The sequence below is a fragment of the Tasmannia lanceolata genome, unplaced genomic scaffold (assembly GCF_043159265.1).
Source record: "Tasmannia lanceolata isolate RefF3 unplaced genomic scaffold, GAP_Taslan_0.1 ptg000008l, whole genome shotgun sequence".
Lineage (NCBI taxonomy): Eukaryota > Viridiplantae > Streptophyta > Magnoliopsida > Canellales > Winteraceae > Tasmannia > Tasmannia lanceolata.
The window spans coordinates 5,756,163-5,772,114 of record NW_027518685.1 but is presented as its reverse complement, the minus strand read 5'-3'; the positions used below and the strand labels follow the sequence as shown (position 1 = coordinate 5,772,114).

Here is a 15,952-nt window from a genome sequence, read left to right as displayed (position 1 = left end):
TTGGCAGTGCCCAACTTCCTCTAATAAAATATCAAAAGAGACCCCAATTTTCATCCACAATTTCTTTAACACCATTAAATGGACCTCTCTGTAATTCGTCCATCTCCATATCCCTTCTTCATATCCCCACAAAACTACGTCCACTGGGTTGAAACACCCCAATCTCACCTCTTCTCTGTTGACCTACCTGGTAATTTCCGACTTTTCTCCTACCCTTATCTGGGTTTTGTACTTTTGTAATCCTTGCTACCTATATTTTAATTTTGGTGTCCTCCTTACAGGTGTGAGAAAAGAGGAGATTAGAGTAGAACTCGAGGATTCACACTACCTGATAATCCGAACAGAACGTGATGAGGAGTCAACAGAGGCCATGAGGAAATTCATGAGAAAATTTCGCCTTCCTGAGAGAGTGAATCTAGATGGTATTTCTGCCACATATGAAAACGGGGTTTTGACTGTTACCGTTCCAAGATCATTTGTTAGATGGAATCTCCGAATCAATTCTTCTGATTTGATTCTCAGTAACGGAAATCTTTCTGCACGTGCTGCTTGAAATTCGTGTAACTCTTAAGTTTTTCTTGTGTTGGTATTTTAGAATTTTAATTAGCTGGTGTATCTATTTTGTGGGAGATTATGATTTGAAGAAAACCCATGTTACGGTTGTGCAGAGTTTCTCTACTAATTAATGGATTCTCTTTAATTTCAAGAAAACCCATTTGAAATCAAAGATAGAAGGCAAAAGTATAGCCCTCTAGGAGGATGCATCAGGCTATCTCTACTCTCTGTCACTTCCTAACAAATGAAAAGGCTAACAGGTTTTTTATTTTTTCCAAATGACATTGATAAAGGTCACTAATAAGGAATCAGAGTATGCAGCAAGATTCAAGGCCTTTTTTGAGGCTGCAGAAAACGAGAAGGAAAAGTGGGGTCTCGTGTATTTTAGACCTTTCCTCTTAAAATATCTTGGAATCTATGATTTCTCTTCCACTCTTTAAAGACAACATTAAGATTCAATAAATCAGGCCTTCCTGCTGCTTATGAACTATCTTTGATTTGATGTTATAAACCACCCACCTTTTCTCTTTCCTCTCACATACGGAAACGGAATCGGTACTCCTACTCTGATTCCTGGAAACGGAACGGAAAAAAAAAAAAAAATTTAAAAAGAGACTCGAGCAGAATCAGATTCAGAATACCACCTCTTGGTTAATTTTGTTTCCAACCAAATGTCAGAATCAGGCGGAATCAGATCAGAATAGGATGCCAATTCCATGGCCTGATTCCAGCAATCCTAAGACTCTAATGTTTCTAGGCATGGGAATGAAAATCAAGGCTCAAAGCCACTTTCTACTTTTATAGCTCCTAAGCATCCCTAACCCCTAACATGTTTCATAACATCTGGCTCGTTCAGCCCCCATCATCTGTGTGATGTAAGATCAAACGATTAAACACACCATTTGGCTTTGTTCAATTTTTGTCTATGTGACGCTCTGGATTGAAAGAGGACTTTTAGGATGGGTTCTTTTGGGGTTGGGCCCGTAGCTCAATGGTTCAATGGGTAATCAAACAATGGAATCGGGTTTTTGTGGGCCCTAAAATGACTGTAGGCTCATTCTATGGAGGGTTAAGATCATCCTATGGAAATGACTTTTGGGGCACAACCTATTTACGTTGTGGCCCAACAAATGGACAGTTTGGATCATCCTATAATGTCAGCCATACCATATTATTTGAAAACTACAGGTTTAACAGCCCACACATCATAAAAACTCTAGATAAGGTACAAAAAAATGCATTATTAGTGCCGACACCACCACATAGTTAGCAAAATGTGATTAGGCAGTAGAAAAACAGGATGGGGAAAAAGCATTGGTTAAAAAAGGCGTAGTAAAAAAAAGTCATTTATAATTGGGAAATGATAAATGTGCCCCTTTTCATCACAAGGGACACCCAACTACACTGTATGTGACAATCAAATCCGTTGAATCCTTATGACGTAAATACATCAACTCCTCTGCACTGCTGTTGGGTGCCCCAAGTGATGAAAAGGGGCGCATTTGCCATTTCCCTTATAATTTTGTAATTTACAAAATATAGCAGGGTTAAAGTTGAAAAGTTGGCCAAAAAATGAGTTTAATAAGATCTAAAACAGGTTTGAAGTGTTTTCCTTAAAAAAGCTTTTTCATTGTAAATTTTTTAAACAGAGCGATAAAACACATTTAAAAAAAGAAGCCATTTAAAATGGCTTTTTGCTAACTATGCTCTGCCCATGACTAAAATCATTCTGAATATGGTGAGTGTGTCTCTTTTAACTACAGCTGATATAAGGCGAGGTTCCAAAATGGCCGGTCTAGATCCTGTATGCGTATTTCTCAAAGAGTTTAGTGGGGGCCATTTTACGGGATGATCCAAACCTTAATTGTTCTTTCTAGGGCTTCAATTTACCATTTTTCTATTTATTTATTTTCTCCTGTTGGAATGAAAGATCTGGATCGTTTCTTGACGTTTTCTGTTTTGTATGATCGAATGGCAATCTATTGTTTATGATACACTTTTCCTAATTAGTTGCATTTCAGATAATCGTGTTTTATTAGTGAAATGTGTTTTTATTGTTTTATGAACTGGAGAAGTTCAATTCGAGTATTGGCTAGTTTGATATCTGATATCTGATGTCTTGTTTATGATGGAGAAGTATTTTATAATAAATCTTCATTTTCCATGATTATATTAATTTGTTATTTTTTCCTGTTCCTGTTCAACCTGGAATTCACATTAAGTAAATGCTTATGGCGGCAGAGGCACCTTGGTCTAATGACGTAAATCTTAGTGTTCATCTTGTTTTCTTATTTTACTTTTCCGTTTATTTGTGCAAGATAGATGAGAGGGATAGAGGGCAAAAGACCAAATCCATGAAAAATCTCATCTCGGTACCAAATAATGTAAATTTTTTTATGATAAGATAATAATTATACATATGAATAAAAAATACATAAACTGGTAGTATGACTTGTGGCAATTTTTTTTTTTTTTTTTTGGAATGGTAATATCATATTCATTCAAGAGAAGCTAAGACCGAGGAGGTCTACACAAGAGTGATAAGAGAGAATTTAAGAAAAACACAAAATACAGAAGAAAACCCCTATGGGGCAAGGAAAATGCGGTCAAGGAGTGAGGAAATCAAAGAGTTCCACCTCTGCCCTCGACACACCCTCTCTAGCTAGTCTATTGGCAACCTCATTTGCCGGCCTCCTAATGTGAACGAAGGAAATATTAGCTCTGCCCACCCTATCCTGAATCTCATAAAAAATGGGGCAAATCTCCAAGGGTATGAATGGGAACCTTCAAGCGATCTTACATTAAGCAAGTCGCCTTCAATCACCACATTGTTGAGGTCAATGTTTTTCGGGAACTTTGTTCCTTGGTAAATAGCCCGCACTTCATCTTCATTGGCATCTGCAATACCAATGGGCCCGGAAAATGCCCAACACACAATGCCATGCTCATCCCTTAGAACTCCTCCAGTACCTAAAGGTCTAGGGTTCCCCAAGCTAGATTCATCACAATTCACTTTCAAGAATCCAGAACCAGACGGCTCCCAATTTTGGGCAATCTTGGGTTCCCTTACTGAATCATTGCAGGTCTCCTTCCATCCATGACTTTCGGCAAATATGCATGCATTATACATTTCATCATAAATATAAAAAATGGGCCTGATATAGATTTGGAACCCAGAAGTCCATAACTGCTACATAATGCAATAGAATGTGACACTAAGGTAGGAAGACCAGCTGCTTAGCGGATCACATTCATTCTTGCCATATGCTGTTAATTGACCACTATGCCCTATGCATTTGTCAAGAGAATATGTTGATCACATATTCCTTCATTGCAAAGTGGCAAGTGAGATATGGGGCAGTCTGCTTAGTAGATTTGGTAGGTCGTGGGTTTGCCCATCCAAGCTTTTTGATCTCTTGGAGTGTTGGTCCTCTGCTCCATGGCCAAAGAAAAGAATGATTCTTTAGTGTTTATCATTGCTAGCTGTAATCTGGGTATTATGGAAGGAAAAAAGTAATCTGGGTATTATGGAAGGAAAGAAACGCCAGAGTGTTCAGAGGAATGGTAAGGAGCCCCCATCTCTTATTCGGGAAGGTGATAGCCCCTGTTATATCTTGGGCAGATTTGTCTGCTTTCCGGTTTGTCTCTGCTTATGATTTATGCTATGGATGCAGGGTGATATGGCCTTCTCAGGGCCCATTGGGGTCACAAATTTGAATGAAGCAGAGGTTGGAGTGATGATTTAGGGTCTTAGGTTCCTCGACACTTCCCTCATGGATTGAGTGATTGTAGAGAGAGAGAGAGAGAGAGAGAGAGAGAGAGAGAGAGAGAGAGAGAGAGAGAGAGAGAGAGAGAGAGACTCCCCCATTCCTTGGAGATTCACTCAGTGGTTTGATGAGATCCAAGAAAGAGTGGGGAGCTCATCCATTTCATTCTAGCACGTCAGAAGATAAGCTAATAGTGAATTGGATAGGATGGCTAGATGAGGAACATTGAGGGATAGGCTAGAGTTTTTTGACTTCCTCCCTCCTTGAGTATTTCTCATGCTGTTGTTCATAGGAGAGAGAGAGAGAGAGAGAGAGAGAGAGAGAGAGAGAGAGAGAGAGAGAGACCTTATTCATCAAACATAGGAGATATTTTGGAAGGGGAAAGGATGGGGAAGATTGCCGACCTATGGAATTCACATGTAGGATATTGGATGAAGGGGTAAAGGAGAGGGACGATGTGGTACCGTGCTGCGTTTCTTAGAGGAAGGCTGGCAAATGAAAGGATTTTTTTTATTGGTTTTATACGGGATATGAACGGTTTTTAGGAGGAAGTACGATAAATGGGATTCGAGAGAAAATCCTGGAGAAACGAACGTGGTTTGTGCCTTTTGGGATTTTTTTTTCTTTTTTGCCTTCGTTGCCATGCATATTGCCACGTTGGATTTGGTGGAAGGAGAGCCTTCCCACATGGGTGTGAACAGTAAAACTCCCCTCCCTCTCTCTCTCTCTCTATATATATATATATATATATATATATATATATGAGAAAAGAGTTCCTACACCCTAGTGTAGATAACTTATCTACACCCTAGCTTAAAATACAGTGGGGGTCACATTGTTTGGGTGATCCAAAGCATTCATATAATATAAAACTCAGAATTTATCTAGGAACCTAGGGCAGCACCTTAACTTTTATTAATAAGAAGAAACGCTTTCCTTGATTATATTAATTTTTTAATTTTCCTGTTTATGCTCAACTTGGAATTTGCAATAAATGTGTTTTCCATGATTATATTAATTTGTTAATTTTCCGGTTTCTTTACTCAACCTGGAATTCACATCAAGTAAATACTTCTAGTTATTTGGTTATCTATAGCCTCACCAGAGAAGAATTGTAAGGATACTTTGGAGTAGAGTAATTAAATATGTTGTAAAATTAATTCATCTTTCTAATAAGCACGTATTTTATTTTCAAGTCATGCAATGCAAGATAAAAAAATGTACTTATCTTCTAATAAGCATGCTGATTATCCAAAATATCCACGACAGCAGATTTTTGAATCTCTAGTGTATATCATATCTCCAAGTCTAAATCATGTGTGAAAGAACTTTGACTGCAAATTATTTCCATATTTCTTAGATGCCCTACGGACTATCTTTATGTAAAATCGTTGGTCCATACTTCATCTTTATGTAGCATGGAAGATTGAAGCTCCAAACAATTGAGGTATATCTTTCAGTGCCATATAATATAGTAAACTTCCTTTCCGAGAAGAATTCTGTACTGAATAGAAACGGCAAACACCATTCAAAAGAGATAAACTATTACACCTGTTGGGTCAACCATTTGAAAGATAAAATGATTGAAATTCTGGATCTTATAGTATGTGAATGGCACTTATAGTACATATCTTATGATTCGTTTCCATTATGGATCATCAAATTTCTATCTTAATTCACTGGAAACATGCGTAAGGGCTTTTGCAGGTTCACATTTCTTTGGCGGGGGATAAACAAATGTGAATCACATGGATCACGGATGATGATGATGACGATGATTCCCCTTCAGTTGTCGAATATGGAACATCACCTGGAAAATACACGTCGTCATCTCAAGGGAAAATCACATCCTACAGTTACTTATTCTATAGTTCTGGAACGATACATCATGTTGTCATTGGACCTCTGGAAGATGACACAATTTACTTTTATCGATGCGGGGGACAAGGTCCAGAGTTCAACCTCAAGACCCCTCCCTCTCAATTCCCGATTACTTTTGCTGTGGCTGGTGATCTTGGTCAATCCGGCTGGACTTCATCAACTCTAGACCATATAGGCAAGTGCAAATACGATGTACATATGCTCCCTGGAGACCTCTCCTATGCTGATTACATGCAACACCTGTGGGACTCGTTTGGCGAGCTGGTGCAACCACTTGCAAGTGCAAGACCATGGATGGTAACTGAAGGGAACCATGAAAAAGAGAACATACCTTTAATTAAAGCTGGGTTTGAATCCTATAATGCACGGTGGATGATGCCTTTTGAAGAGAGCGGATCTGGTTCAAATCTGTATTACTCTTTTGAAGTTGCCGGAGTGCATATTGTCATGCTTGGTTCTTATGCAGATTATGATGAGTACTCTGATCAGTATAGTTGGCTCAAGGTTAGTTCTTTATTGTGAAGCCAAGTTATCTATGATCCTTTCCTTGACCACATTCAAATATGGATTTCTTTGATACTTGGGGTTTACCTGTTTTCCAAAAAGTAACATGAATAGACTGACATTTCTAAAGTAGCTAGCAGATCAGATTCTTTAAATTGTTGGACGAGTCACTGAAAAATGTTGCCCTGTTCTTAGAAAATGGTTAAATTTCTGCAAAGTGATGGTTAGGTTAAAAAGAAAAGAGGATGACTGCTGTTTTGTGCATATATGGTTAATAACTGTTTTCTGTATGATGGAAAAGTTGTTTTTGTTTCTTTCTTCCAAAATTTCTTGATGTGCTGAACTAACCAAGTTATATCTAGGAAATTTTGCAACATTCATCCCTTGCTAAGGTTTTATGGTTATTTTTTAGTAGATGAGCTAGGGCAAAAGAACCAAAGTTTCGTTTATAAAAGATTTGGAACTCAGAATTGGGCCATTTTAGTATGGTTGTCATGTCATTACAACACTTAAAAATCTGCAGATATGTTCAGCCAAAGAAATTAGTTGCCATTTCATTTAAACAGTATTGACATGTTTTTCCAAATTTTTTGTGAACCATGAGCTACAAAAGATGAGAAATGAATCTTCATTGTTGTCACATGGTAAGAGTATGCGTTTGTGCTTGGCTTTGTAGGCCGATCTCTCGAAGGTAAACCGTCAAAGGACACCCTGGCTGCTAGTGCTTTTTCATGTGCCGTGGTATAACAGTAATAAAGCTCATCAAGGCGAAGGAAACAACATGATGGCTGCCATGGAGCCATTGCTTTATGAGGCCAGTGTGGATATTGTACTTGCTGGCCATGTACATGCTTATGAGCGCTCGGTAATCCAGCTCTGTTGTGGACTGTTGTTTTTGGATTCACTTCAACTCTATAGCGCTTAGTTACAATTTGTTGCATTTTTGTTTGGTTATCAGAAACGCGTCAACAATGGAAAAGTAGATCCTTGCGGTCCTGTCCACATTACCATCGGTGATGGAGGTAACAGGGAAGGTTTAGCTCAAAGGTAAGACTCTCCTTATTTACCTAGCACATGTTTATCTGGTCAGGTAGGAAATGAGAAGTTTTTTTCTGTTTATTTGATCTCTTAATGAAGAAACCGCCAAATCTTGCTTTTAGATTTTGCCCAGATTCCACCAATCTCCAACATACTCTAGTGGTTTGATTGGGGTCAAGATTTTGCCCAGATTCCTGATTCTAGTCAATAACTCAATTCAAACCTACAAAATATTCATGGTTCTATTCTCCCATTTGATGCTACTGTACTTGTAACAGAGCATTGCTTCTTTGTTTTCTCATTGTCCATTTCATGGCCACGAATTGGAAGGTTTGAATCTTTAGATGATGCATGTACCATCCATACAAAGACCTTACAGATAAAAGATTTAGATCATTGAACAAGTGAGCCCCACGTGTATTTCTGCCGACTCGAATTTTTTCTACGCTCATGCACCCCATAAACTGATAGTGAAGATCCAAAATCTTAGTCTTTATTTTTACTTCATGACAGTTTATTTCTTGTATAAATGCTTCTGAAAGAGGAAACATCCATACACCAAAAATTGGATCAATTAGATGATCCTCACTGTTGATTAATAGACCTTTGCCTGTTTGATTTGAACTGTTGGCCACTTCTGTAATGCTAGAATTTGGCTCTCATAGTTGAATCATGGTCTAAGTAAACAGCACAGCTTCAAGAGAAGGAACTTGTAAGAAGCAACTTACTAAGCTTGCATAGTTTGTGTTCTAAGAGAGTATTACTTGGTGTTGTCTATCTAGTCTTTAAACCTTTTTTTTTTTTTTTTGGAAGGTAACAAAATTTTATTCCATAGTCGAAACAGCGGTACAAAAGGGGACAAGTTGGCCCCAACAAAAATAAGGATTTAAAAAGAAAGTCAACAATACATTCAATGGACACAAAAAATCCCTCATAGTGGTTCCCCCATAGGGACGGGACCACAACGTGAGTGTGAGGAAGATCAACACCTGCCTTCGCCAATCCATCAGCCACGTCATTAGCAGTTCTTCTCATATGTGTAAGTTGTTGGTGAAGAACACAAACCAGGTCCTGAATTTCTTCAAGGCCTGCAGCACCGATTCGAGGCCCAAGCGATGGTATTGGCAGAATCCCCCTCAACAATTAAAGGCCCCAAGTCATGTTTCTCATACCACCGCAATCCAAAGAGTAAAGCGAACGCCTCAGCTTCAATAGAATCACACCCCCAGCTGGGCCCGAGTAAGACATGATGAGATGGCAGTTTGCATCGTGAACAGACTACCGAATCCCGCCCCACCTAGATTGCCGAGAGAACTCCCATCAAAATTCAATTTGAACCAGCCGTCCGGCAGCGGGGACCATCTCGGAGCTCGAAGCAATGCGTGTGTGAGTTTTCTTCTCCGATATAACCGAACGCCAATGTTGCAGTATGAACTTCTTATGCTTGCTGTAGCCCATGCTTAAATGGACTATTGTGTTTGAGAAACAGTAAATTATATTCCCATTAATTAGTTGCATTCAGATCGTTTGTGCTCTGCATCAGGCGGGATGCTTACCTTTCACGATTTTTTATACGGTGCCCGATTGGGTATGCTCCTGGAAAAGGCGCCACCCTATATTTGATCCAACATCAGCCCACGTTTTCATCTTTTTAAGGGGCTGCTGTTGGATCAAATATCAAGGAAGCCACTCTTTTACAAGAGCATGGCTGATCGGCCACCATATAATTTCCCTCCTATCACAATCTTGTTTGGAGAAATAGGCTTGTGAAGCTATAGCAATAGAGGGCTGTTGGGTAGATAATTGGGACAGACTCAATGTAGTATGATGACGCACAGAATCAAGTATTTCATAGAGATTTCACTAGTCTTCTGTAGAGATAATATATAAAAACAAAAGCATGAGAGAGGTTCTCATTCTTCCCTCCTATAAGGAAGCTAACATAATGACATTAGAGCTTGGCTTACCAGCACAATGAGTTGCCCAGTTTTTGTATATGACACTCAACTCTCTGGAAGGTATTAAGATTGGCCATTCAAACCCATACATTTAAAAATCATCAAAAAACAAAATAATCACATACTGGTCCTGCTTTATAATATAATCAACACTTTGCTATTGAAAATCTTCCACTGCCTGGAACAATAAAAACGCATTGCAAATTGGCAGACATAAGAAATATACATAAAATAAAGTTGGACAAGCTTCTTCAAGGTGAGAAATAGGGAGTCAAGTTCAATGGGTCTCTCTAATTTTGGATCAGGTAACTGATTTGTTAGTCATGGTTTGCAGAGATTTATAATTTCTGCAAAAGATTGGATGAATGAAGAGGAAGAGCATTGGATTTTATTCCAACAACAAAATCATTGTTCGTCTTACAATGGCAGGAGACCGGAGGGGATTTTATTATTCGGATCATCCAATTCAGACATGAAGGGGTTGTTCTTATAAAACAACCCCATGGACTGTTTGGCCTCTATAGCCTGTCACAATGTATCTTCATTTACAACAGTAGAAAATTGTTTTACAGCTATAGTTAGAGCCTCTTTCATTCCAGACATAGACATCATCAAAGCTAGGTTGTTAGATGACACCAGTCTTGTGGAGTGTCTTTGGTCTTACTATTTTGCACGGAAATTTGTCAATTAGGTTTGTATTTCTCCATGAAGCCACATCCAGTAAAAGGGAAAAGGGATCTGTGACTAATTCTGAAAGATCAATGCCATTGGTTATTCAACAATGTTAACATAACATGGTGCTCCATAAATCATTTTGCTACAAAACGCTAAGATCATGAAAAATGCTAAAAGAGAGGTTTGTATTCCACAAACTCAACTCCCTGTTTATGATACAACACAATTCCAATCCCTTCTCTCTCAAAAGTCCAAACATAAAAACTGGTGACACTTTATTCACATTCCAGATAGACCAAACAATATATTAAGGCTACTGATGTTGGCACTACCATGTTTTGATAATTGCACTAACCCATCTTGACTTTTATAATTTAAACAGCTGACAAATATTATCACAGTTCCTCAAAAGTACTGATAAGCCAATTAAAAAAGAAAAAGAAAAGCTGAGTTTGTGCAATTATTAAAACATAGGGGTGCAAAAATCAGTAGCCTATATTAAAAAAAAAAACCATTATTTTGATGGGAAATAAATACAGGAAAATGGTAGAAATAGAGGTGTAAGAAAGCTGTGAAGAAGTTGCTCATCCGATTACCGAATTTGTGGAGGAGGATGGAGATGATCGGAAAATCTACGGTGGCGAATGGGACGGTGACGGTTACCTATAAAAAAGAAGTGATGAAACATATCAATGGGTTAGATCGCTCAGTAAGCACCACCCTGCAAGGAAGGGAATGCAAAAGTAATAAGACATGATTAGATAAGAATGGAAACGAAATGAAATTTATCCATAATGTCATTACCATCACTTACCGGGATGAAAAAGAGGTCGGAGGCGTGACTTGATGACTTCGTCCTCCCACTCCAACCCTTCAAACCATGCTTCTTCTCCCTCAATCCTTCCAAGTTTAGGTGCCCTTTGGGGCCCAAATGGAAGCCTCTTTAAATTGACGCATTTAGATACCCAAATAGATTCTAAGGAAGGGAAATCGAGAGATACATGGGACCCTCCTCCTCCTCCTCCTCCTCCTCTATTGTTGCGGTGGTAGCAGAGACTCCAAAGCTTTGGCAGATCCTCTAAATGTAGTTCCTTTAATCGAGGGAGCAGCAGGTGCTCCTTGTTTACCACTCCCAATTCCTGCTCTTCTTCCAATGCACTTATCACCATCTCCTCATCGCAGATTATTTTCTCCATTTTTGAGCAGAATTGAATATACAGTATCTCCAATTGTTGAAGGTTTAGTGCAAGAACAGGGGAGAAGAGAAATGACAAGCTGTCGCAGCTGGAGACAAAGAGCTTCTTTAGGTTGTGGAGGGTTCCAGTTGGTGGTATCATCTCCTCATCGCAGATTATTTTCTCCATTTTTAAGCACGATCGAATATCAAGTTCCTCCAATTGTTGAAGGTTTTGTGCAAGAACAGGGGAGAAGAGACATGTCAAGCTGTCGCAGCTGGAGACAAGGAGCTTCTTTAGGTTGTGGAGGGTTCCAGTTGGTGGCATCATCTCCTCATCGCAGATTATTTTCTCCATTTTTGAGGATTCATCAATATGAAGTTTCTCCAATTGTTGAAGGTTTTGTGCAAGAACAGGGGAGAAGAGACATGTCAAGCTGTCGCAGTCGGAGACAAAGAGGTACTTTAGGTTGTGGAGGGCTCCAGTTGGTGGCATCATCTCCTCATCGCAGATTATTTTCTCCATTTTTGAGCAGTATTGAATTTCAAGTTCCTCCAATTGTTGAAGGTTTTGTGCAAGAACAGGGGAGAAGAGACATGTCAAGCTGCCGCATTTGGAGACACCGAGCTTCTTTAGGTTGTGGAGGGTTCCAGTTGGTGGCATCATCTCCTCATCGCAGATTATTTTCTCCATTTTTGAGGATTCATCAATATGAAGTTTCTCCAATTGTTGAAGGTTTTGTGCAAGAACAGGGGAGAAGAGACATGTCAAGCTGTCGCAGTCGGAGACAAAGAGGTACTTTAGGTTGTGGAGGGCTCCAGTTGGTGGCATCATCTCCTCATCGCAGATTATTTTCTCCATTTTTGAGCAGTATTGAATTTCAAGTTCCTCCAATTGTTGAAGGTTTTGTGCAAGAACAGGGGAGAAGAGACATGTCAAGCTGCCGCATTTGGAGACACCGAGCTTCTTTAGGTTGTGGAGGGTTCCAGTTGGTGGCATCATCTCCTCATCGCAGATTATTTTCTCCATTTTTGAGCATCCATTAATATAAAGATCCTCCAATTGTTGAAGGTTTTGTGCAAGAACAGGGGAGAAGAGACATGTCAAGCTGTCGCAGTCGAAGACAAAGAGGTGCTTTAGGTTGTGGAGGGTTCCAGTTGGTGGCATCACCCCCTTCCATAAACTCGTCAATTTGGGTAGACGAAATAAATGAATTTGTTCCAAAGTAGAGAGAGGTGGTGTAGGAATAATAGCATGGCTCTTTTCTATAATCCCCTCCTCATACTCAAATACCTCCTCCAACTTATACATATCCGAGATTCTCAATCGTTGTAATCTCCCGAAAGCAATTGGTGGAAAGGCGATATGTTCCATTTCGTGGCAATTGTCCAGTTCAAGGCTCTTCAAGTTGTTGAAACCGCGAACTTCATCATCAAGGACAAGGAGGTGTGTAATATTGGTGCAAACCCCCTTCAAGACAATATGTTCGCTTCTTCCCACTAACACCTTTACCCACTTACAAATAGGGTACGACATTATCTTAATATCCATATAATTCCCCGAATCACCCGCATACGCTTTATCATCCGACACGCAAATACCAAATTTCGTTAGATTCTCCCAAGGGCCAGAGAAGTCTAGAGAAATACATTTTGAGTCTGCAACATCAATGTATAGAACGGTTAGCCGAGACAAAGATGCCACCTCATCAAAGCTAGCATTACTTCCATCACCGCTGCTACCTTTCACCTCCCACATATGAAAGCTATTTCTCATATATAATTCTTCTAATTTACGCAACTTTGATATCACATTGGGCGGCACCCTTTTCAGTCTCCAAGTGTCTGTAAGATCCAAAAGCTTCAGATTTGCTAAATCCCCTATTTCTATTGGTAGTTCTTCGATCCTAGTTCTTTTTAGGCTAAGGATTTCGAGATTCACCAATCCCTTCAGTGGAGATATGTTATATAAACTATCGCATCCATCAAAACACAAAGTCCTGAGGTTGGATGAGCATGGTAGTGAAGGCGGCAGTGATGAAATAGCAGTCCCACTAAGATCCAAAACTAAAAGTTCTGTCATTTGTTGGAAGAAATTATTTTGGACTTCTCTCAAAGAGTCATTTTGTTGTAGTAATAAGGTTCGGAGATGTGGGCATATTGGCTGTTCAGGGAGCACACGAATATAGTTGTGCATCAGTGAAAGCCTCTTGCATTGTTCAAACTTTTCTGGCCATTCTTTCAATTTTACCCCAGCTTTAACTAGAGATCCATGCTCTCTTCTTGATTCGATCCATATGGCCACATCTCTAACCACATCATGCATTTTTACATGACCCTCTTTGTCACCGTTTAACAGCAAGCACGAATCCTTAAGTTTCTTAACCAAAGTTTGTGTTAGATGCCACGCATCTTTCAAGTTGCTTACATTTTCGAAAACCATCGCTCCCACCAAGTATCTCATCAAATGACGTACTTTGATGTCATAATCTTCAGGAAAGAGACAACAAAACAAGAAGCAGGATTTGGCTTCCTCACCTTCTATGTAGTTGTAGCTCAGCTCCAGACAAGAGTATAGATCTTTATACACATTATCTATGTTCTTAGGACAAGATGCTCGCAATTCTCTCCGTGCATTCTCCCAAGCATCTGAGTCCTTGCCGTTTAGTGCCCTTGCAACCGTGACAATTGCAAGAGGCAACCCCTTGCATTCTTTAGCAACATCCTTTGCCACTTCATCAGTTTCATCAACACCGGCTTTCTCTTTGAACAGATTCCATGAATCCTGTGGAGATAATTCTTTGACTTTGATAATTTCCTGGCAGTTCATCTTGGATTTGGAACATACATCTTCGTTTCGTGTTGTCATTATAATTTGGCAGCCCTCATGGTTACCTGCGGAGGGGATTCCTACCTGAGTTAAGTCCAATCTATCCCATAGATCGTCCAAGATTATGAGTATCTTCTTCTCTTGCTTTAATCTATCCAACAACCGGCCCGCTCTTACTTCTACGTTCTCTTCTGCAAGTTGCATGCCTAATTTCTCAGCAAGTTCACTTTGGATCTTTTTAAAGTCTTGTTTCTGAGAAACAGTCACCTTTACAACGTCATCGCACCACTTTTCTATCTTAGCTTTCTTTCCCACTTGTTCCACTAGGGTCGTCTTGCCAACACCTCCCATCCCGTATACTCCGATGATGTTGATTCTTTCATCTTTTAATGCATTGATGACCTGCTGCATAGCTGATTCTGTGGATTCAAAAGCCTCAAATTCTCCTGCCGGCAAGGATAATATGCTTGGAGGTGGGCGAGGATTTGATACACGAGTGAAATTCCCTCTTGTTAGTAGGTCATCAACATCAACCATCTTCTTCTTTGCTTCTTTACCCAGAGAATAGCGCGAGCACAAATCGGGACAACACTTGAAACATCTCTTGTTCTCTGTCACTCCATGATCCAACCTCTTCGCGACTGCTTCAATTGCATCTACTTGTTTTAGCCATCCTTGAACTTCACCAGTCATTTCTTCTCCTCTCCTACGCGCAGCATCGACTAATTGTTGCACATCATCTCTCCTCAACCCCAAAATTTCAACTCTGTTTGTATGATTTTCAACAAGCCTTCTATAATGAACAAGGTAATCATAGCGGCTCTTAATATAAGCGGATGAAAGGTTCACAGTTTGACAGAAAACACCAATAATAGGCACAGCAGCACACATGGCGACCATTGCAAAGAGGAAAACTAATGGTGGAAGGAATAGCAATTAGAAATGTGTGTGCACCTGCTTTGTGTTTCTTCTTCTTGCAAGAGATGGCCTTTCTGAATGCAGTAATGCAATAGGATAGCAGGTGCAGAACCAATTCAAAGCAATCAAACAACAAGACACGCAGACAATGTCAAGCAGGAAACCACCAAAGAGAATTTTAAAAGGTTTAATTGACCCTTTGAAAGGCAATACACCGAAAAAAAAAGAACAAAAGAACAGAAAGGAGAGAAAAAGTCTCATAAGGGGGTGCTAGGCAATTTCATGTCTACCTTAGGAATGTTGGACGGATTACGTGTTGTTTGGCTGGCACACCATATAATAAACTCTTTTTTTTTGGGCCACCTCAATGTATAGAAATCTAGAATACTCTCTTATTCTTCAAAGAGAAATGCTTATATGTTTGTCCTCTCCTTGCATTTTTAAACTGGATCGAATCTTTCCACAAGGCATTCTTCGGTGGGGCACCACCTAGCCTTGACAAATGGGATTATGTCCACCATGGCATTGTGGGTCCCACCTTTGATTGAACTGAACCCTCCATTGAATAAGCCTTAGCTTTGATCTCCCATTTCCCATAAATTTGGTGTTCTTCTCCATTCTCTAAATCTCTAGTACTCTTCTTCTTTTCTCT

At 39.6% G+C, this 15,952-nt stretch overlaps 1 protein-coding gene, 1 long non-coding RNA gene and 1 pseudogene across 3 annotated transcripts; 2 read left to right on the top strand and 1 right to left on the bottom strand.

Moving 5' to 3' along the window:
* On the top strand, positions 1–669 carry LOC143882606 (uncharacterized). The gene is made up of 2 exons (XR_013252280.1): positions 1–190; positions 282–669. It is a non-coding gene; the product is annotated as an uncharacterized LOC143882606 (long non-coding RNA).
* Positions 670–6,059: 5,390 nt separating this feature from the next.
* On the top strand, positions 6,060–9,266 carry LOC143884090 (purple acid phosphatase 18-like; annotated as a pseudogene). The gene is made up of 4 exons (XR_013252732.1): positions 6,060–6,707; positions 7,384–7,572; positions 7,666–7,754; positions 8,559–9,266. The product of XR_013252732.1 is annotated as a purple acid phosphatase 18-like (transcript).
* Positions 9,267–11,077: 1,811 nt separating this feature from the next.
* Positions 11,078–15,607, bottom strand: LOC143884085 (putative disease resistance protein At4g27220). The gene has a single exon (XM_077387473.1). It carries the CDS (start codon positions 15,280–15,282, stop codon positions 11,185–11,187), a length of 4,098 nt encoding a protein of 1,365 aa, XP_077243588.1. The 5' UTR covers positions 15,283–15,607; the 3' UTR covers positions 11,078–11,184.
* Between the last annotated feature and the right edge of the window lie 345 nt (positions 15,608–15,952).

What these genes read in the sequence shown, in the direction of transcription:
- LOC143884085 (XM_077387473.1), bottom strand. Translation starts at nt 15,282, where the DNA reads ATGGTCGCCATGTGTGCTGCTGTGCCTATTATTGGTGTTTTCTGTCAA.